The 24,082-nt window shown below is 46.7% G+C and overlaps 1 protein-coding gene and 1 gene segment (V, D, J or C); one reads left to right on the top strand and one right to left on the bottom strand.

Moving 5' to 3' along the window:
* Positions 1-24,082, bottom strand: part of stard3nl (STARD3 N-terminal like) — a 168,212-nt gene that overhangs the window by 39,141 nt on the left and 104,989 nt on the right. For both annotated transcript variants that reach the window (XM_070889299.1, XM_070889308.1), the window contains exon 9: positions 19,176-19,190. The gene's annotated coding sequence lies outside the window, so the exon portion shown is untranslated. The remainder of the gene's footprint in view (positions 1-19,175; positions 19,191-24,082) is intronic.
* The window catches only part of LOC139264593 (T-cell receptor beta-1 chain C region-like), a 32,138-nt gene continuing 30,133 nt past the window's right edge, over positions 22,078-24,082 (top strand). The window contains 1 exon segment of the C gene segment in view: positions 22,078-22,168. Within this exon segment, the coding sequence occupies positions 22,078-22,168 (91 nt within the window).

The raw sequence follows: 24,082 nt of genomic DNA on the forward strand, positions 1-24,082 counted from the left end.
GAAGGGTCTGACGAACAGGACTGTGAGATAGTCATGGCAATCAATGCCTTTGAGTCCACAGGTTCGCCCATGACGGTGCGCCAAATCAGAGCCTGTACGGCCAGCGACCCCACATTATCCCTAGTAAAAAGATGTGTCTTAACCGGTGACTGGGCAGAGGCTTGCGATGCCTGCCCCGAGGAGATCAAACCTTTCCATAGGCGCATGCATAAGCTGTCACTACAAGCAGACTGCCTGATGTGGGGCAGCCGAGCAGTTATGCCTCTGCGAGGCAGAGAGGCATTTGACCGGGAGCTCCACCACGAGCACCCAAGGATCGTTCTCATGAAGGCCATAGCCAGATCCCACGTCTGGTGGCCTGGCATTGCCCCGGACTTGGAGCTCTGCGTCCGACGGTGCACCATTTATGCCCAACTCAGTAATGCCCGCAGGGAGACCCCCTGAGCCCCTGGCCCTGGCCCACCAAACTGTGGTCGCGGGTGCACGTAGACTATGCGGGCCCATTCATGGGCAAAATGTTCCTTGTAGTTGTAGATGCATTTTCAAAGTGGATTGAATGCACCATTTTAAACTCGAGCATCACCTCCACCACTGTGGAGAGCCTTGGAACCATGTTCACAACGCACGGCATTCCTGACATATTGGTCAGTGATAATGGTCCGTGCTTCACCAGCGCAGAATTCCAAGATTTTATGAGTGACCACGGCATAAATCACGTTAGGATGGCACCGTTCAAGCCGGCCTCCAATGGCCAGGCGGAGCGAGCAGTGCAGATCATTAAACAAGGCATGCTCAAAATCCAAGGTCCCACGTTGCAGGGCCGCCTGTCGCAACTGCTGCTGGTATACAGATCTCATCCGCATTCATTGACTGGAGTTCCCCCCGCGCAACTATTAATGAAATGGACCTTAAAGACAAGGCTCTCATTAATCCTCCCAGACATGCATGAAATCGTTGAGGTGAAGCGCCATAAGCTAACTGAGTACCATGACCGAAATTCAAGGGGGAGATGGAATGAGATAGGGGACAAAGTGTTTGTGCTAAACTATGGCAGGGGTCCCAAATGGCTTGCAGGGACAGTAACAGGCAAGGAAGGAAACAGGCTACTGGTTGTACAAATGGACAATGGCCAAACCTGCCGGAAGCATGTAGAACAAGTAAAAAGTAGATTTACCAACAACACTGCTGAACCAGAAGCAGACTACAATGCGAAACTCACACCACACCTGGTGGACAGACAGAGGGAACAACCTGAGGAAAGGGCAATCCCAACAGACAGCACAGGCGAGACACCAACAATCATACTGAACGAAACAGACAGCCCATGCGAGATACCAGCAATCACACCGAAAGAAAAACAGGCACCAAGGCAAACAACTGAACCACAACTAAGACGCTTCACGCGAGAGCGTAGACCACCTGAGAGACTGAACCTATAAAGACAATAAGACCTTGGGGGAGGGTGATGTCATGTATCTCACACTACTATGCATAACTGTATCTTACCATGCTATACATGACTGTAACTAGAGATGACCTGCAACCCTGCAACCACTAGCTTACCTTGCCACCAGGGGTGCACTTGCAGGAGACACTGGATACCTGTCCCAGACAGGTATATTAGGACAGGTCTCAGGCAAGTGTGGCATTCGAGAGCTGTGTAATAAAGGTGCCGGTCCTGAGTGACCTTGACTTCAGAATGTGCCTCGTGTGAATCTGTACTGCAGGGACAGGACTTTACAAGAAGGGTACTTTTTACGTTTAAGAAATGAATAAACGTGCCGGCTGACAGCCCCGGATACATTAGCCAGGTAGGTAATTAATTATTTCCTTTCGAGTCCAATTCTTGGCCACCTCGTCGGAATGGATTTATCTGCTCGAAGAGTAATGTTCGACCCTGTAATGGGGGAAATGTAAAGCTGGGCTTGTGATGGAAATGGCCCCTGAAATATACCGTGGACAAGTCAAACTAGTGCCACTTGTTGCTGTTTCTGTGACATCGATAAAACAGCTTATCATTTACAGACATGCCTTTAATATTCATACTGCGAAACGTCAGTGTCCTGGCCCTCTGCAGATGCGATTCACACCACCTCTGATGAAAGGTCATCGACTTGAAACGTTATCGCTGTCTCTCTCTCTCCACAGAGGCTGCCTGACCTGCTGAATACTTCCAGCATTTTCTCTTTTTATTTCATACCTTATAGTTTTGGAACACTTTAAACCCTGCCTGGGCACTTGCGAGTTACCCGTTCTGTGTGTGAACGTTTTACAGATAGAGTAGAATTTTAAAGGAGGAGAGAGGTGGAGGGTTTGGGGAGGGAGTTTTAGAACATGGGACCTAAACGGCTGAAGGTACGGCCACTAATGGTGGGGCAAAGGGAGGAGGGACTGGAATATTCAGCAGTCAGCTCAAAATTGCTGTCTACGTGCACCGCATGGTTTGAATCCGAGCTTTCAGAATTGCCAGCAATATCAGTTAGTTTTGGCAAACACTTCGCAGCTTGGAAATTCTTCCAGTGCTTTTCTGTCACAATTTAATGAAGATGAGCAGGAGCACAAAGATGTCAGATGGCAGTGGGACGGAGCTCCTGGCCCATCAATATGCCACCCTACCGGCCTAAGCTCAGCTCTCTGGCAATGACCGAGGAGCACGGTCTCCTGAGGTCCGGGCTGAGCAGCGAGGCAGTTACAGAACTTCTGCTGGACAAGTTCTTGCAGCCAACATGGAAAGGACTCTCCGTGCGGTTGTTCAGATGTCAGGTCTCAATCTCCTAGCTCACTCAGATAAGCCAAGGACAAATGATTGGCACAACATGTGGATGCTACCTGGGAATCTGGACGACACGGTCTCAGTAATCATTAGCCTTCTTCAACGGCTGCAGTCCGTGTATTGAAGATTTTCCCACAGTGCTGTTAGGGAGGGAGTTCGAGGATTTTGACCAATCGCAGATAAAGGAGCGGAGATATATGTCCAAATCGGGATGGTGTGTGACTGAGAGGTGGTGGTGTTCCCATGCACATGCTGCCCTTACCCCTCTAGGTGGAGGCCGCTGATTTGGAATGTGCTGTGATTTAATCACGTCGTATCACAATGTTAAACATGCGAGGGCAAGAACGAACCAACTTTCTGTTTTATAAATCTCCTGAAATAGTGCTCATGTAATTCTATGGAGATTTCATCTTACGCAATACAAATAATAAATATACGATATAGGTTAAAAGTCTGAGTGAAAGGCGTGGCTTGTATCAGCCGCTGTAGACAGACAGCAGTCTGCACAGAGCCGCTCTGCACACTACCAGGAAGACGAGTCACACACGGAATGTTGCGTTCGAGCCGTTGCTTTTTTTATTTGCTATAAATGTTAATAGAAGTGCCTCACACTTCAGACAGACACCATGTGGCCGCGTTCGGTTGTTTTAGTGACAATTTTTCTACGTAAATTAATTTACTCTTTATTCAAGATTCATTTGTTTTCATCGGATTGTAAAACAAACTGTAATCTGGTATTTCTTTCCCCACAGATGGATGTTTTGCTGAAGATTTGAAACAGAATCAACTGTCAGTCACCAAGCGTATGGGGAAACGCACTGCAATTACGTGTGAGCTTGAAGGTGTCGATTCTACTTACATTCACTGGTACAAACAGGCAGCAGGACAGCAGCCCGTCAGGGTGCTCTATTTCGATGGGAGCATTCGTCGGGATAAAGGATTCGGTGAAAGGTTTGCAGCGGGGATGAGTGGAAACAAACAACACTTTCTGAATGTGGACGTCATAAAGGCGGAGGACGCCGCCACCTATTACTGCGCATATTGGAAAGGCACAGCGCGAAACAGCAATTCAATGCGCTTACAAAAACCTTCAAAACTCAGCAATTCAATCATAAAAACCACATCCGAGTCACAGACAACTCACAGCTGAAAACTGCCGCAATCTTCCTTCAGTTAAACGTTTACTCTCTCGAATATCATTGAAAAATGACACAAAGTAATCATCATAGGCAGTCCCTCAGAACGAGGAAGACTTGCTTCCACTGCTAAAGTGAGTCCTTTGGTGGTTGAACAGTCCAATACGAGAGCCACAGACCCTGCAACAGGTGGGACAGACATTCGTCGGGGGAAGGGGGGGGGATGGGACTGATTTGCCGCACGCTCCTTTCCGCTGCCTGCGCTTGACCTCTTCACGCTCGCGGCATTGAGATTCGAAGAGCTCAACGCCCTCCCGGATGCACTTTCTCCACCTAGGGCGGTCTTTGGCCAGGGACTTCCAGCAGTCAGTGGTGATGTCGCACTTTACCAGGGAGGCTTTGAGGGTGTCCTTGTAACGGTTCCGCTGCCCACCTTTGGCTCGTTTGCTGTGAAGGAGCTCCGCATAGAGTAATTGAAACATTGAAACATAGAAAATAGGTGCAGGTGTAGGCCATTCGGCCCTTTGGACCTGCACCATCGTCAATAAGATCATGGCTGATCATTCACCTCAGTACCCCGTTCCTGCATTCTCTCCATACCTCTTGATCCCTTTAGCCGTAAGGGCCATATCTAACTTCCTCTTGAATATATCCAATGAACTGACATCAACAACTCTCCGTGGTAGGGAATTCCACAGGTTAACAACTCTCTGAGTGAAAAAGGTTTCTCCTCATCTCAGTCCTAAATGGCTTACCACTTATCCATACAGTGTGTCCCCTGGTTCTGGACTTCCCCAACATCGGGAACATTCTTCCTGCATCTAACCTGTACAGTCCCGTCAGAATTTTATATGTTTCTATGAGATCCCCTCCCATCCTCCTAAACTCCAGTGAATACAGGCCCAGTCGATCCAGCTCTCCTCATATGTCAGTCCTGCCATCCCGGAAAACAGACTGGTGAACCTTCGCTGCACTCCCTCAATAGCAAGAACGTCCTTCCTCAGGTTAGACCAAAACTGAACACAATATTCCAGGTGAGGCCTCACCAAGGTCCTGTACAACTGCAATAAGACCCCTATGAAGGCCAACATACCATTTGCCTTCTTCACCGCCTGCTGTACCTGCATGCCAACGTTCAATGACCGATGTACCATGACACCCAGGTCCCGTTGCACCTCCTCTTTTCCTAATCTGCCGTCATTCAGATAATATTCTGCCTTCGTGTTTTTACCACAAAAGTGGATAACCTCACATTTATCCACATTATACTGCATCTGCCATGCATTTGCCCACTCACCTAACCTGTCCAAATCACCCGGCAGCCTCTTAGCATCCTCCTCACAGCTCACACCACCACCCAGCTTAGTGTCATCTGCAAACTTGGAGATGTTACATTAATTATTTAGATGAAGGAATTGAGTGTATGTTGTAAATAGCTAGGGTCCCAGCACTGAGCCCTGCGGTACCACACTAGTCACTGCCTGCCATTCCGAAAAGGACCCGTTTATCCGGACTCTCTGCTTCCTGTCTGCCAACCAGTTCTCTATCCATGTCAGTACATTATCCTCTATACCATGTGCTTTAATTTTGCACACCAATCTCTTGTGTGGGACCTTGTAAAAAGCCTTTTGAAAGTCCAAATACACCACATCCACTGATTCTCCCTTGTCCACTCTACTAGTTACATCCTCAAAAAATTCCAGAAGCTTTGTCAAGCATGATTTCCCTTTCATAAATCCATGCGGACTTGGACCGATCCTGTCACTGCTTTCCAAATGCACTGCTATTTCATCTTTAATAATTGATTCCAACATTTTCCCCACTACTGATGTCAGGCTACCCTGTCTATAATTGCCCGTTTTCTCTCTCCCTCCTTTTTTAAAAAGTGGTGTTACATTAGCTACCCTCCAGTCCATAGGAACTGATCCAGAGTCGATAGACTGTTGGAAAATGATCACCAATGCATCCACTATTTCTAGGGCCACTTCCTTAAGTACTCTGGGATGCAGACTATCAGGCCCCGGGAATTTATCAGCCTTCAATCCCATCAATTTCTCTAACACAATTTCCTGACTAATAAGGATTTCCTTCAGTTCCTCCTTCTCACTAGACCCTCTATTCCCTGGTATTTCCGGAAGATTATTTGTGTCTTTTTCATGAAGACAGAACCAAAGTATTTGTTCAGTTGGTCTGCCATTTCTTTGTTCCCCATTATAAGTTCACCTGATTCTGACTGCAAGGGACCTACGTTTGTCTTCACTAATCTTTTTCTCTTCTCATATCTATAGAAGCTTTTGCAGTCAGTTTTTATGTTCCCAGCAAGCTTCCTCTCATACTTTATTTTCCCCCTCTGATTTAAACCCTTTGTCCTCCTCTGCTGAATTCTAAATTTCTCCCAGTCCTCAGGTTTGCTGCTTTTTCTGGCCAATTTATATGCCTCTTCCTTGGATTTAACACTATCCTTAATTTTCCTTGTTAGCCACGGTTGAGCTACCTTCCCCGTTTTATTTTTACTCCAGAAAAGGGTGTACAATTGTTGAAGTTCATCCATGTGATCTTTAAATGTTTGCCATTGCCTATCCACCGTCAACCTTTTAAGTATCATTCGCCAGTCTATTCTAGCCAATTCACGTCACATACCATCGAAGTTACCTTTCCTTAAGTTCAGGATCCTAGTCTCTGAATTAACTGTGTCACTCTCCATCTTAATAAAGAATTCTACGATATTATGGTCACTCTTCCCCAAGGGGCCTCGCACAACAAGATTGCTAATTAGTCCTTTCTCATTACACGTCACCCAGTCTAGGATGGCCAGCTCTCTAGTTGGTTCCTCGACATATTGCTCTAGAAAACCTTCCCTAATACACTCCAGGAAATCCTCCTCCACTGTATTGCTACCAGTTTGTTTCGCCCAATCTATATGTAGACTAGAAACATATAAAATTCTGACGGGACTGTACAGGTTAGATGCAGGAAGAATGTTCCCGATGTTGGAGAAGTCCAGAACCAGGTGACCAAGGCTGGGAACTCAACATCCAGGGGTATTCAACATTCAGAAAGGATAGACAGAAAGGAAAAGGAGGTGGGGTAGCGTTGCTGGTTAAAGAGGAAATTAATGCAATAGTAAGAAAGGACATTAGCTTGGATGATGTGGAATCTTAATGGTGGAGTTGCGGAATACCAAAGGGCAGAAAACGCTGGGACCCTAGCTATTTACAACATACATTAATTATTTAGATGAAGGAATTGAGTGTAACATCTCCAAGTTTGCAGATGACACTAAGCTGGGTGGTGGTGTGAGCTGTGAGGAGGACGCTAAGAGGTTGCCGGGTGATTTGGACAGGTTAGGTGAGTGGGCACCAATCTCTTGTGTGGGACCTTGTCAATCGGCTTTTGAAAGTCCAAATACACCACATCCACTGGTTCTCTCTTGTCCACTTTACTAGTTACATCCTCAAAAAATTCCAGAAGCTTTGTCAAGCATGATTTCCCTTTCATAAATCCATGCGGACTTGGACCGATCTTGTCACTGCTTTCCAAATGCGCTGCTATTTCATCTTTAATAATTGATTCCAACATTTTCCCCACTACTGATGTCAGGCTACCCTGTCTATAATTACCCGTTTTCTCTCTCCCTCCTTTTTTAAAAAGTGGTGTTACATTAGCTACCCTCCAGTCCATAGGAACTGATCCAGAGTCGATAGACTGTTGGAAAATGATCACCAATGCATCCACTATTTCTAGGGCCACAGTACTCTGGGATGCAGACTATCAGGCCCCGGGAATTTATCAGCCTTCAATCCCATCAATTTCTCTAACACAATTTCCTGACTAATAAGGATTTCCTTCAGTTCCTCCTTCTCACTAGACCCTCTATTCCCTGGTATTTCCGGAAGATTATTTGTGTCTTTTTCATGAAGACAGAACCAAAGTATTTGTTCAGTTGGAAGTCCAGAACCAGGGGACACAGTGTATGGATAAGTGGTAAGCCATTTAGGACTGAGATGAGGAGAAACCTTCTTCACTCAGAGAGTTGTTAACCTGTGGAATTCCCTACCACGGAGAGTTGTTGATGCCAGTTCATTGGATATATTCAAGAGGAAGTCCATGATAACTGCTGTACCTTTTTTGCACGCATCCCTAATTTCTTGTTTGATGCTGTCCCCAACCTCACTACTGCTGTTTGGTGGTCAGTACAAAACTCGCACTAGCGTTTTCTGCCCTTTGGTATTCCGCAACTCCACCATTAAGATTCCACATCATCCAAGCTAATGTCCTTCCTTACTATTGCGTTAATTTCCTCTTTAACCAGCAACGCTACCCCACCTCCTTTTCCTTTCTGTCTATCCTTTCTGAATGTTGAATACCCCTAGATGTTGAGTTCCCAGCCTTAGTCACCCTGGAGCCATGTCTCCGTGATGCCAATTATATCATATTCATTAATTGCTGCCTGTGCAGTTAATTCATCCATCTTATTACAAATACTCGGCGCATTGAGACACAGAGCCTTCAGGCTTGTCTTTTTAACACACTTTGCCCCTTTAGAATTTTGCTGTAATGTGGCCCTTTTTGATTTTTGCCTTGGGTTTCTCTACCCTCCACTTTTACTTTTCTTCTTTCTATCTTTTGCTTCTGCCCCCATTCTACTTCCCTCTGTCTCCCTGCATAGGTTCCCATCTCCCTGCCATATTAGCTTAGGGAGCCTCGTATCTGGCATGCGAACTATGTGGCCTGCCCAGCGAAACTGATCAACTGTGGTCAGAGCTTCAATGCTGGGGATTTTAGCCTGGACGAGGACACTGATGTTGGTGCGTCTGTCCTCCCAGGGGATTTGCAGGATCTTGCGGAGACATCGTTGGTGATATATCTCCAGCGACTTGAGGTGTCTTCTGTACATCTTCCATACAGGAGGGTGGGTATTACTACAGCCCTGTAGACCATGAGCTTGGTGTTAGATTTGAGGGCCTGGTCTTCGAACACTCTTTTTCCTCAGGCAGCCAAAGGCTGCACTAGCGCACTGGAGGCAATATTGAATCTCCGCATCAATGTCTGCCTTTGTTGATAAAAGGCTCCCGAGGTATGGGAAGTGGTCCACGTTGTCGAGGGCCGCGCCGTGAATCTTGATGACTGGGGGGGCAGTGCTGTGCAGCGAGGGCAGGCTGGTGGAGGAGCTTTGTCTTACGGATGTTAAGCGTAAGGCCCATGCTTTCATACGCCTCAGTGAATACATCGACTATATCCTGGAGTTCAGCCTCAGAATATGCGCAGACGCAGGCTTCGTCTGCGTGCTGCAGCTCAACAACTGAGGTTGGGGTGGTCTTGGACCTGGCCTGGAGGCAGCATCGGTTAAACAGCTTCCCACTGGTTCTGTAGTTTAGTTCCACTCCAGCTGGGAGCTTGTTGACTGTGAGATGGAGCATGGCAGCGAGGAAGATTGAGAAGAGGGTTGGAGCGATGACGCACCCTGTTTGATCCCGGTCTGGACGTGGATTGGGTCTGTAATGGAACCAGTGGTAAGGATCATGGCCTGCATGTCGTCATGGAGCAGGTGAAGGATGTTGACAAACATTTGGGGGCATTTTGGACTCCCCAAAGTTTGTCAACATCCTTCGCCTGTTCCATAAGCCCTCACGGTTGACGGTTGTAAGATCAAAAAAGGCCATGTATAAGGGCTGGCGCTGCTCCCTGCATTTTTCCTGCAGCTGTCACACTGAAAAGATCATGTCCGTTGTGCCCCGTAGGGGACGAAATCCGCACTGTGATTCCGGGAGGAGCTCCTCTGCAACAGGGAGAAGACGGTTGAGGAGAACTCTAGCGACAACCTTCCCAGTGGCTGAAAGCAGGGAGATTCCCCTGTAGTTGCCGCAGTCGGCCAATCCCCCTTTTTAAAGGTAGTCATGATCACTGCATCTGTGAGATCTCCCGGCATGCTCTCCTCCCTCCAAATGAGAGAGATGAGGTCATGTATCCGCACCAACAGCGCGTCTCCGCCATAACTTAGCGCCTCAGCAGGAATTCCATCCGCACTCATAGCCTTGTTAGTCTTGAGCTGTTTTATGGCTTTGCCTACCTCGTGCAGTGTTGGGGTTTCACTGAGGTGGTGGCGGGTCGCATGCTGCGGGATGGAGTTGAGAACACTCGAGTGAAAGGCAGAGTCTCGATTAAGGAGATCTTTAAAGTGCTCCTTCCAGTGGGCTCTAACAGCCTCAGTGTCCTTGATGAGTATTTCCCCATTCGTGGCCAGGGGTAGGGTGGGGCCATGAGAGTTTGGACCTTAGGTGGCTTTGACTGCAATGAAGAATCCTCTCATATCGTGGCTGTCGGCTAGTTGTTGTATCTCCTGTGCTTTCTCCATCCACCACCTATTTTTTAGGTCCCGGGTTTTTTGTTGGACCTCAGCCTTGAGCCGTCTGTAAAGTTGCTTTGCAGCTCCCGAGTTGGGTTGTTGCTTGAGGCTCAGAAATGCTCTGTACTTACGATATATTAGTTCTTGGATCTCCTGATCATTTTTATCAAACCAGTCCTGGTGTTTTCTGGTTGAGTAACCAAGTGTCTCTTCACAGGCACTGGTTATGGAGACCTGGAGGGCTGATCAAGCGCTGTGGGTATTCGGCATTTCAGGGTCATCAAGGCATGCCAGATTAGCTGTAAGGAGCTGGCTGTATAGGGCTCTCGTAGCTGGGTCTTTAAGTGCCCCGGCATTAACTTTTTTGCGGCACTGCTTCAACTGTCCCCTCTGCTTTGGGGCTATGTTTATATTGATGATGGATCGGATTAGGCGATGGTCTGTCCAGCAGTCATCAGCTCCTGTCATGGCGTGGGTGATGCGCACATCCTTGCGATCGATGGCTCGGACGATGACGTAGTCGAGCAGGTGCCAGTGTTTGGAGCAAGGGTGTTGCCACAATGCGTTGTATTTGTCCCTCTGTTGGAACAGGGTGTTACTGATGAGAAGTGCATGTTGTAGACATTTTGTCAGGAGTAGGGTACCACAGGAGTTGGCTTTCCCTACCGACTCTCTGTCAATCACGCCTCCCCAGACTGCTATGTCTTTGCCGACCCTGGCATTAAAGTTACCTCGGAGGATCAATTTGTTGCCCGTGGGGACGCGGGACAGGGATGTCTCGATGTTGGAATAAAAACCCTCTTTAGCCTCATCTGTTGCATCAAGTGTTGGGGCATACTCACTGATGACTGTGGTGCATTGGTTCCGGGATAGGGTAAGATAAAAAGTCATGAGGCATTCATTAACCCTGCAGGAGGAGTCTTTGAGGCGGTCAACCAGTTCATTTTTGACAGCGAAGCCGACTCCATGAAGGCGGCGTTCTTCCTCTGATTTTCCTTTCCAGAAAAAGGCGTAACCTCCACCATGTTCCTTGAGCTGGCCTTACCCTGCCCACCGGGTCTCGCTTAGGGCAGCGATGTAAATGTCAAAATGTTTAAGTTCCCAGGCAACTATGGCAGTGAGGCGTTCCAGCCTGTTGCTGTTGAAATTGTCCATGAGGGTTCTGACGTTCCAGGTCCCGAACTTCATATTAGTGAAGTGGAAGATGCCTGTCCGTGAGTTCTTTTAACGTGGGGTGGCCGCTGCACACCGGCAACCACACGGGCTTAGCTGAACAAGGTCTTGGTCCAGTGGCAAGGGGGTCCAAGACGACTGGAGACCAGGCACTGCTGTATAAGCCGAATTGCCTACGGCAAAGTGTTGGCTGCAAGCTCGGCACTGAGTAGCGCCATTGATGGTAGATGGCCCGAGGCTTGCTTGGGGGGCCAGGCATTGGGAAGTCAGGCTGGGGTTCCGAGGGATGTTTGGAAAGTTTCTTCCAAGGTTAAAAATTTCCCCAGAGGTTTCCAAGTTGGTGTAAAAGTTTAAGAGTTTAAAAGTATTTCCAAATTATTTTTTATAAAGTTACACAGGATGATTGAAGGTTTAATAAATAGATTAAGAGTTGATTAAAAGTTATAGAATAAAAGTTCTCCAAGTTGCTTAACAATTTTAAAGTTTTCCCGAATTGTTTAAGAAGTTTAAAAGTTGATTAAAAGTTTAAAAATTGAGTCCCTTTGGCCGGTTCAGCGCTGGCCCTGGAGTCCCTTCGGCCAGTTCTACGCCAGCCCTGGAGTCCCTTCAGCCTGTTCAGCGCTGGCCCCGGAGTCCCTTCCACCAGCTCAGCGTCGGCCCCAAGCAGAATGTCCCACAGTACTGCCGGAACACTCCACCCCAGCGTTCTCCTAGTGACTGGTGGGCCATGAAGTGCCAGCGGACCTCGGAAGAGTCGGCAGGACCCCGCAAGCCCCAAAGAGCCGGCAGGCCCCAAAAGAGTCGGTGGACCCTGGTGAGCCTCGGAAGAGCCGGCGGGCCCCCAGAATAGCCAGCGGGCCCCGGGGTCCTTTCGGCCCGGTGTAGAAGCAGGCCGGTGCAAGGGATCCCCCACCGGTCCGCTTCTATCCCGGGCCGAAGGGACCCCGCACCGACCAGCTTCCTTTTACGACCTGTTCATTCATTTACCTTCAGATCCCATCTGGAACACCACGAGCAGGAGAAGCATTAACAGATCGGGTGAAATATCCCATTGATTCTCTCTACGGATGGTAGTCAGATGGTGTCCATCACCGCACTGACCCTGCCTCATAGTTCAGACACATCCAGATCGCGCATCGCCGCACTGACCCTGCCTTAGTCCAGCTCACCCATCACCCCATTGTTTTCTAGCCCTGATTGGTTCTCTGCCCCCCCAAAAAATAGATCTAACTGGAGATCTTCATCCTCATTTCCAAAGCCTCCCCCTACTCTACCTCTGCAACCTACCCACTTTATATCCCAGGCCATCTGTCTCTGTTAACTCTTCCACTCCCGCTCAGCAGTCATTTGTCCTGTATGTAGCATCGTAGTATCTTTAAAAAAGGGGATAAGTCCGACTGCGGCAACTACAGAGGAATCTCCCTGCTATCAGCCGCTGGGAAAGTTATCGCTACCGTCCTCCTCAACCGTCTTCTCCCTGTGGCCGAGGAGTGACAGTGCAGATTTCGTCCCCTACGGGACAACGCACATGATCTTTGCAGCACAACAGCTGCAGGGAGCAGCGCCAGCCCTTATACATGGCATTCTTTGTCCTTACAAAGGCCTTTGACACTGTCAACCTTGAGGGTCTATGGAGCATCCGCCTCCATTTCGGATGCCCCAAAAAGTTTGTCAACATCCTTCGCTTGCTGCACGACGATGTGCAGGCCGTGATCCTTACCAATGGACCCATTACAGACCCAATCCACATCCGGACCGGGGTCAAACAGGTCTACGTCATCGCCCCAACCCTCTTCTCAATCTTCCTTGCTGCCATGCCACAGTCAGCAAGCTCCCCGCTGGAGTGGAACTAAACTGCAGAACCAGTGGGAAGCTGTTCAACCTTCGCCGTCTCCAGGCCAAGTCCAAGAACACCACAAACTCTGTCATCGAGCTACAGTACGCAGACGATGCCTGCGTCTGCACACATTCAGAGGCTGAACTCCAGGATACAATCAATGTATTTACTGAGGCGTACGAAAGCATGGGCCTTACGCTAAACATCCGTAAGACAAAGGTTCTCCACCAGCCTGTCCTCGCCGCACAGCACTGCCCTCCAGTCATCAAGATCCATGGCGTGGCTCTGGACAACGTAGACCATTTCCCATTCCTCGGGAGCCTTTTATCAGCAAAAGCAGACATTGATGAGGAGATTCAGCACCGCCTCCAGTATGCCAGCGCAGCCTTTGGCCGCCTGAGGAAAAGAGTGTTCGAAGACCAGGCCCTCAAATCTACCACCAAGCTAATGGTCTACAGGGCTGTAGTAATACCCGCCCTCCTGTATGGCTCAGAGACAAGGACCATGTACAGTAGACACCTCAAGTCGCTGGAGAAATAGCACCAACGATGTCTCCGCAAGATCCTACAAATCCCCTGGGGGGAAAGATGCACCAACATTAGCGTCCTTGTCCAGGCCAACATCCCCAGCATTGAAGCACTGACCACACTTGATCAGCTCCGCAGGGCAGGCCACATTGTCCACATGCCAAACACGAGACTCCCAAAGCAAGAGCTCTACTCGGAACTCCTTCATGGCAAACGAGCCAAAGGTGAACAGAGGAAGCATTACAAGGACACCCTTAAAGCCTCCATGTTAAAGTGCAACATCCCCACTGACACCTGGGAGTCCCTGGCCAAAGATGGCCCTAATGGAGGAAGTGCATCCTGGAGGGCGCTGAGCACCTTGAATCTCATCGCCGAGTACATGCAGAAAACAAGTGCAGGCAGCAGAAGGAATGTGCGGCAAACCTGTCCCACCCTCCCTTACCCTCAACAACTGTGGGTCCCATCAGTGGCAGAGACTGTGGCTCTCGTATTGGACTGTTCAGCCACCTAAGGACTCATTCTAAGAGTGGAAGCAAGTCTTCCTCAATTCCGAGAGACTACCTCGGAGGGGGAGGACCATTGTAGTGCTTTTTTTTACACCAAGTCAGCATGGATTTATGTAAGGGAAATCCTGCTTGATAAACCTTCTAGAATTTTTTGAGGATGTAACTGGTAGAGTGGACAAGGGAGAACCAGTGGATTGTGGTGTATTTGGACTTTCAAAAGGCTTTTGACAAGGTCCCACACAAGAGATTGGTGTGCAAAATTAAAGCACATGTTATTGGGGGTAATGTACTGACGTGGATCGAGAACTGGTTGGCAGACAGGAAGCAGAGAGTCGGGATAAACGGATCCTTTTCAGAATGGCAGGCAGTGACTAGTGGGTTGCCGCAGGGCTCAGTGCTGGGATCCCAGCTATTTCCAATATACATTAATGATTTGGATGAGGGAATTGAGTGTAATATCTCCAAGTTTGTAGCTGACACTAAGCTGAGTGGTGGTGTGAGCTTTGAGGAGGATGCTAAAAGGCTGCAGGGTGACTTGGACAGGTTAGGTGAGTGGGCAAATGCGTGGCAGATGCAGTATAATGTGGATAAGTGTGAGGTTGTCCACTTTGGTGGCAAAAACAGGAAGGCAGAATATTATCTGAATGGTGGCAGATTAGGAAAAGGGGAGATGCAACGAGACCTGGGTGTCATGGTACATCAGTCATTGAAAGTTGGCATGCAGGTACAGCAGGCGGCGAAGAAGACAAGGGGATTTGTGTATAGGAGCAGGGAGGTCTTACTGCAGTTGTACAGGGCCTTAGTGAAGCCTCACCTGGAATATTGTGTTCAGTTTTGGTCTCCTAATCTGAGGAAGGACGTTCTTGCTATTGAGAGAGTGGAGCAAAGGTTCACCAGGCTGATTCCTGGGATGGCAGGACTGACATATGAGGAGAGACTGGATCGACTGGGCCTGTATTCACTGGAGTTTAGAAGGATAAGAGGGGATCTCATAGAAACATATAAAATTCTGACGGGACTGGACAGATTAGATGCAGGAAGAATGTTCCCGATGTTGGAGAAGTCCAGGACCAGGGGACATAGTCTAAGGATAAGGGGTAAGCCATTGAAGACTGAGATGAGGAGAAACGTCTTCACTCAGAGAGTTGTTAACCTGTGGAATTCCCTACCACAGAGAGTTGTTGATGCCAGCTCATTGGATATATTCAAGAGGGAGTTAGATATGGCCCTTACGGCTAAAGGGATCAAGGGGTATGGAGAGAAAGCAGGAAAGGGGTACTGAGGTGAATGATCAGCCATGATCTTATTGAATGGTGGTGTAGGCTCAAAAGGCCGAATGGCCTACTCCTACACCTATTTTCTATGTTTCTATGAATAGGAAAATAGGAACAGGGGGAGGCCATTCAGCCCCTTGAGTTTACTCAGCAATTCAATTAGATCATGGCTGATCTGTACCTCAACTCAATTCAACCACATTTGCTTTATATCTCTTGATACCCTTATCTAACACAAATCTACCTATCTTGATCTTTGAACATTTCAATTGATCCACAGCATTCACAACCTTGTGGGGGAGAGAGGACCAGACATTTAAAGATCACATGGCTGAACCACAACAACTGTATATCCCTGTCTGGCGTAAAAATAAAACGGGGAAGATGGCTAACAAGGGAAATTAAGGATAGTGTTAAATCCAAGGAAGAGGCGTATAAATTGGCCAGAAAAAGCAGCAAACCTGAGGACTGGGAGAAATTTAGAATTCAGCAGAGGAGGACTAAGGGTTTAATTAGGAGGGGGAAATAGAGTATGAGAGTAAGCTTGCAGGGAACATAAAAACTGATGGCAAAAGCTTCTATAGATATGTGAAGAGAAAAAGATTAGTGAAGACTAATATAGGTCCCTTGCAGTCAGAATCAAATGAATTCATAATGGGGAACAAGGAAATGGCAGACCAATTGAACAAATACTTTGGTTCTGTCTTCACTAAGGAAGTCACAAATAACCTCCCCAAAATACTAGGGGACCAAGGGTCTAGCAAGAAGGAGAAACTGAGGGAACTGAGGGAAATCGTCAGGAAATTATGTTAGGGAATAATGTTGGGATTGAAGGCCGACAAATCCCAGGGCCTGATAGTCTGCATCCCAGAGTACTGAAGGAAGTGGCCCTTGAAATAGTAGATGCATTGGTGGTCATTCCATGGACTCTGGATCAGTTCCTATGGATTGGAGGAGAACTAATGTAACCCCACTTTGTAAAAAAGGAGGAAGAGAGAAAACAAGTAATTATAGACAGGGTAGCCTGACATCGGTAATGGGGAAAATGCTGGAATCAATTACTAAAGATGTAATAGCAGCGCATTTGGAAAGCAGTGACAGGATCGGTCCAAGTCCACATGGATTTATGAAAGGGAAATCATGCTTGACAAATCTTCTAGAATTTTTTGAGGATGTAACTAGTAGAGTGGATAAGGGAGAACCAGTGGATGCGGTGTATTTGGACTTTCAAAAGGTTTTTTGACAAAGTCCCACACAAGAGATTGGTGTGCAAAATTAAGGCACATGGGTTTGGGGGTAATGTATTGATGTGGATAGAGAACTGGTTGTCAGACAGGAAACAAAGAGTGGGAATAAACAGGTCCTTTTCAAAATGGTAGGCAGTGACTGGTGTGGTACCGCAAGGTTCAGTGCTGGGACCCCAGCTACTTACAAGATATATTAATGATTTAGACGAAGGAATTGAATGTAATATCTCCAAGTTTGCAGATGACACTAAGCTGGATGGCAGTGTGAGCTGTGAAGAGGACGCTAAGAAGCTGCAGGGTGATTTGAACAGGTTAGATGAGTGGACAAGTGTATGGCAAATGCAGTATAATGTGGATAAGTGTGAGGTTATCCACTTTGGTGGCAAAAACAGGAAGCAGATTATTATCTGAATGGTGGCAGATTAGTAAAAGGCGAGGTGCAACGAGACCTGGGTGTCATGGTGGAGCAGTCATTGAAAGTAGGCATGCAAGTACAGCAGGCAGTTAAGAAAGCAAATGGCATGTTGGCCTTCATAGCGAGAGGATTTGAGTATAGGAGCAGGGAGGTCTTGTACAGGGCCTTGGTGAGACCACACCTTGAGTATTGTGTGCAGTTTGGGTCTCCTAATCTGAGGAAGGACACTCTTGCTATTGAGGGAGTGAAGAAAATGTTCACCAGACTGATTCCCGGGATGGCAGGACTGACAGATGCAGAAAGACTGGATCGATTAGGCTTATATTCACTGGAATTTTGAAGAATGAGAGGGGATCTCATAGAAACATATAAAATTCTGACGGGATTGGACAGGTTAGATGCAGGAAGAATATTCCCGATGTTGGGGAAGTCCAGAACCAGGGGTAAGGGGTAAGCCATATAGTATCGAGATGAGGAGAAACTTTTTCACTTAGAGAATTGTGAACCTATGGAATACTCTACCTCAGAAAGTTGTTGAGTCCAGTTCATTGAATATATTCAAAAGGGAGTTAGATGTGGCCCTTATGGCTAAAGGGATCAGTGGGTATGGAGAGAAGGCGGGAGTAGGGTACTGAAGTTGCATGATCAGCCATGATCATATTGAATAGTGGTGCTGGCCCGAAGGGCCCAATGGCCTGCTCCTGCACCTATTTTCTATGTTTCTATGTTTCCACCATCCTTTGTATGAAGAAGTACTACCTGATTTCTCTCCCGAACAGCCTGGCTCGAATTTTAAAATTACGTTGCATCATTCAGGATTGCCCCACCAGATGAAATAGTTCCACTGTAGCTACATCATTGAATCCTTTTATTATATTAAATATATTTATTAAATCACTCCTCAATCATCTATACTCAAGGGTGTACAAGCGAAGTTTATACAATCTGTCCTCATAACTTAGATATGGTTGTGTTGAATCTGCGCTGCACCCAAGGTATCCTTCCTGAGGTACAGTGCCCAAAACTGAATGTACTCCAGATGGGGTCTGATCAAGGCTGTGTGCAACTGAATCATAACTTCCACACTTTTGTATTCCAACCCTTTGACAGGGATCAGTGGCAACACTTTCATCTCTGAGTCCGAAGGTTGTGGGATCAAGTCCCACTCCAGAGACTTGAGCACATAATCTAGGCTGACACTTCAGTGTAGTTCTGAGGGAATGCTGCACTGTTCAGGTGCTGTCTTTCAGATGAGATATTAAACTGAAGCCCTGTCTCCCTGCTCAGATGAATGTAAAAGATCCCATGGCATTATTTTGAAGATTACCTCATCGCTGTTTGTGGGATCATACTGTGCACAAATTGGCTGCAGCATTTCCTACATTACCACAGTGCCTATACTTCAAAAGTCTTTCTTTCTTCGGTACAAATGCCAACATTTGAATAGCTTTTTTGATTATACTTTTTTCCTGTATCCTAACTTTTAGTCACAAAAACACCAAGATCCCAAGATCACCAAGCTCAGCCACAGTTCCTAGTTTCTCACCATTAAGAAAATATTCTAGCTTCTCTTTCTCAGATCCAAAGTGATCTCACACTTCCTCACATTGAACTCCATTTGCTATAATTTTGCCCACTCACTTAATATGCCTATGTCCATTTGTAATTTGCTGCTCCTATCTACACAAGTTACTGTGTCATCTGCAAACTTGCATATACAGCTCTCTATTTCTGATATATATGATGAAAACCTGAGGCCCCAGTACAGACCCCTAGGTAAACACCACTTGTCAATCCCATCAATCAGAGTATGTTCTTGTGACAAACTCATCCTGGCTCTCTGTCGCCCATCACCCAACCAATTACCAACCCATTGCAAAAGCAAAATACTGTGGATGCTGGAAATCTGAAATAAAAGCAGAACATTTTGGAAATACTCACCAGGGAATGCAGCATCTATGGAGAGAGGAACAGAGTAAACATTTCAGGTTGATAACCTTTCATCATTACTCAATTACTAACCCATGTTACCTGCAATTCCTTGAGCTTTAATTTTTGCTAATAATCGTGTGTGAAATTTCATCAAATACCCTCTGGAATTCCATTTAGACAACATCCATAAACACACCCCAGTCCACCATGTTAGTTACCTCTTCAAAAGATCAACTAGATCAATCAGATGTGACCTATCCTTCACAAATCCATGCTGACACTCTTTGATCAGCGCATATTTGTACAAGTGCTCAGTCACTCTGTCCAGGAAGACAGACTCCAGTAAAAAATGCCCAACTGGATGTCTTTCCATCCTACTGTATCTCATGGAACTACCTGCTCTTCTGGTATTTGAATTAATTAATCTCCGATGGAGAAACAGTTGGGCTGTTGCAGATTGGTCTCCAGTTACTGTTGTTGGAAGGTGTGTGTGTGTAGCCTTTGTGGTAGGATCAGGCTCTAATGTGATGTCCCTTGTGGTTGAACAACCTGTTCATACTCTCTGTCTAGGAAGACATCAAGAATGGCCACTTGGTGAGGTACAGGAATGATGTCCATGCAAATGAAATTATATCCAATAATAGGGAAAGTTTGCTTGACAAACCTCGTTGTATTTTTTGAAGAGGTAACAGAGAGAGTAGACACGGATAATGCAGTAGGTGTAATTTATCTAAGTTTTCAAAAGGCCTTTGATAAGGTACCACATAATAAACTAATGAATAAGGTCAGAGAATGTGAAGTCATGGGACAAGTAGCAGATTGGATAGCTAGTTGGCTTCAAGACAGGAAGCAGAGAGTAGGGGTAAAGGGTAGCTATTCACAGTGGCAGAAGGTAGGTAGTGGTGTTCCACAAGGATCAGTGTTGGCACCACTGCTGTTCACAATTTATATTAATGATTTAGACTTTGGAATCTAAATTTGCAGATGACACCAAATTGCTGAGGAGGACTGCAACAAATTACAGGAGGGCATCAATAAACTTGCAGAATGGGCATATAATTGGCAAATGAATTTCAATACAGATAAATGTGAAGTTTACATTTTGGTAATAAGAATAGGGAGGTCACTTATTACTTGGAGGGCGTGAATCTGGGTAGGGTAGAGGAACAAAGGAAACTACAAATTGCTAAAAGTAGTAACACAGGTTAACAACGCCATAAAAAAGCAAACCAAACACTATGGTTTAATTTTAGAGGGACTGAATTGAAAAGTAGAGAGGTTATGCTAAACTTGTATCAAACCTTGGTTAGACCACACTTGGGAGTACTGCGTACAATTCTGGTCGCCATTTTATAGAAATAATATAGAGGCACTGGAGAGGGTGCAGAGAAGATTTACAAGGATGGTACCAGAAATGCGAGGGTATACCTATCAGGAAAGGATGAACTGGCTGGGTATCCTTTAGCTTAAAAAAATAAGGCTGAGGGGTGACCTAATAGAGGTCTTTAAAATTATGAAAGTTATTACCAGAGTAGATACAGAGAGAATGTTTCCACTTGTGGGAAAGAGTATAACTAAAGGTCATCATTATAAGTTAGGCACCAACAAATCCAATAGGGAATTCAGAAGAAACTTCTTTACCCAGAGAGTAGTGAGAATATGGAACTCCCGACCACATGGACTAGTTGAGGCAAAAATATAGATGCATTTATGGGGAGGCTAGAAAAGCATATGAGGAAGAAGGTAATGCTGACAGAGTTAAATGAGGAAAGACAGGAGGAGGTTCGAGTGGAGCATAAAAGCCGGCATGGACTGATTGGGCCAAATGGCCTGTTTCTGTGTCGCAAATCCTATGAAATCCTACATAAACCTCCCCTCAATTCCTGATTCAGAGCTTTGTGGCATTTCCTCACTCATTTCTTTTAATACTCGAGGTAGAAATCAGCAGGCCCTGGAGATTTATTGATCTCGTTTCAATAATTTCATAATTACCATTGTTTTAACCACGCTCCTCCCCTTGACTTATTTTTAGGTTACCTTGTACCCATTCATTCATTTACCTATTTTCTCCTTTACTATTGTGAAAACGGATACAAAATACTAGTCTCCAATTTCCTTATTATCCCTATAGTCTCACCTGTATCTGCCTTTAATGTGCCCACATTCCGAACTGACTGCTGGCAGTCTCACTGTCGTGGTCCCCTATCCCAAGGACAATAAAACAAGGGGTAGATTAGAAATGCATGATCAAATCTTACATTACTTGCCCCTCTGGTGCCGGATGTGTACCGGGGCCCATCATTGAGTGGATAGTACGGGCTTCAGCAAGAGGCAGAGCGCCCCGCTCACATTGGGTGAGAGCGGCCGAGGTCACTTCCCGTTTAATGTGACCGGACGCAGGCATTTCTACAGAAACCAGCCCCAGGGCAGGACAGCATGTCGCTTTACTTAGCCCTGGCGATCGCTCTGCTGTCTTGTAAGTTTGCCACAAGGCAATTAAACTGCATTAAAAAAAACTCTGATCATAGAATCGTATAGCACAGAAGGAAGCCAATAGACCCATCGTGTCTGTGCTGGCTCTGAGAAAGAGCTCGAGTATCTGCTGCACCATGTGTTGTAGAGACTGTTACCCGCACGGGTCTCTGGTTGTAATCTCTCTCTCTCTCTCTCTCTCTCTCCAGCGGAGTGTCTAGCTCTCGTGTCCTTGAAGCAGGAGGTCTTATCCATCACCAGGGCCGCTGGGAGAACGGCGAGATTCGTGTGCGAGATCGAGGGGTTAAGCAATATAGGGATACACCCCATCCATTGGTACCAACAGAAAGGGACAGCCATCCGCGGGATCCTCTATCACCTGTCCCAGGGTGACACCTGGTTGCACACAGACTTCGCCTCACGATTCCATGCCGAAAACATGGACAGTTCTGCCATCTGTACTCTTATAATCAGTCAGATTGTGCCGAGCGACACAGCCACGTATTACTGTGCCGCCAAGTCCCACGGTGGTATTGTTGGATCGACACTTCGTACAAAAACCTCCTGCTTTGTAAAGCTATAGAAATACATTCCTGGAGTTTATCGGTCCATCAGCCCAAACCCGCAGCAACGAGATAGTGACAGCTCTCGAAACTACACTTAGAGTCCCACCCCACTCTCGATTTCTAAACCATGGAGCCACGCGGCGCTCCCTCCTTCCAGGTGTTGGGACAACCCCTCTTTGCTCATCATTCACTCATCATCCATTGCCCCTAGAGCACTCACCACTCCCCACAGCAAATGGGCCCCTTGTGCATTAATCCCCGAGCAAAGTGACAACTCCAGGTGCAAGCTGGCTTTCACCAGCTCCGCGGCAACCACTTCTACCTCTTTAGCTGAAGCCCGCTGTAGTTGTGGACAGGCGCTGGTTCCAACAGCCGAGGGGTTGATAGAACTGCTCAAACTTTCATCCAGTTGAAGCGGTCGAACACGATTGAACCCGACACCTTTCTACTCTGCCCAGCTCAGCACGGTTTTCCAATCACTCACTGAACCGCCAGGATATGATTTTTAATACGTTTTAAAAGTACTGATATGTGCAGAACAGTTGAACACTAAGAATCTGACGGAATAGAGATATTGTTGATGTAGGAATAGATAGAGCCAAGAGATTGGGTAGTCAGGGGCTGATCTATCCTTGGCTCCCTCCTATTTCTCATCTACATATTGTCCCTTGGCGACATCATTAGAAAACCCAACGTCAGTCTCCACATGAACTTTGATGACACCCAGCTCTACCTCACTATCACTTCTCTCGACCCCTCCTCGGTCTCTAAATTATCAGACTGTTTGTCCGACACCCAGTTCTGGATGAGCAAAAATATTCTCCAATTGAATATTGGGTAGAGCGAAGCCATTGTTTTCAGTCCCTCCCCAAACTCCGTTCCCTAGCCACTGACTCCATCCCTCTCCCCAACTTTTGTCTGAGGCTGAACCAGACTGTTTGCAACCTTGGTGTCATATCTGACTGTGAAATGATCTTTTGACCACATAACCACAGCATAACTAAGACCACCTATTTCCTCCTCTGTAACCTCGCTCGTCTCCGCCCTTGCCTCAGCTCATCCGTTGCTGCAGCCCTCATCCATGCCTTTGTTACCTCTAGACTTAACTATTCCAATGCACTTCTGGCTGGCCTCCCACATTCTACCCTACATAAACTAGAGGTGATCCAAACATGGCTGCCCATGTCCTAACTCGCACCAAGTCCCACTCACCCATCACCCCTGTGCTCGCTGACCTACATTGACTCCTGGTTAAGGAACACCTCGATTTCAAAAATCCTTGTTTTCAAATCCCTCCATAGCCTCGCTCCTCTCTATCTCTGTAATCTCCTCCAGCCCCACAACCCACCAAGATGTTTGTGCTCCTCTAATTCTGCCCTCTTGAGCATCCCTGATTATAATCGCTCAACCACTGGTGGCCATGTTTTCTGTTGCCTCGGCCCTAAGCTCTGGAAATCCTGTCTAAACCTCTCCTCCTCTCTACCTCTCTTTTCTCCTTCAAACGTTCCTTGAAACCTACCTCTTTCAACTGCCCTAATTTCTCCTTATGTGGCTCGGTGTCAATTTTTTTGTCACATAATACTCCTGTGAAGCACCTTGGAATGTTTCACTATGTTAAAGGTGCTATATTAATACACGTTGTTGTTGTTGTTGAGTTGGAAGGGTGATGAACTTCATAAAGGAATTGACTTTGATGTGGGTTGCTGAGAAATGGGGGGAAGCTGCGAACTATAGGTGGAAGGGACTGGAATTGGAATGTAAGGAGTGGGGAGAGGCAGCATGATAGATGGGCTCAATTTTGGAAAAATGCACAAACTCATTATGCTTAGTATCAGAAGTGAGGGTGGAGGAAGGTTGAAGGAAATGGTTTGTGATGGG

Source organism: Pristiophorus japonicus, chromosome 1, assembly GCF_044704955.1.
Source record: "Pristiophorus japonicus isolate sPriJap1 chromosome 1, sPriJap1.hap1, whole genome shotgun sequence".
Classification (NCBI taxonomy): domain Eukaryota; kingdom Metazoa; phylum Chordata; class Chondrichthyes; family Pristiophoridae; genus Pristiophorus; species Pristiophorus japonicus.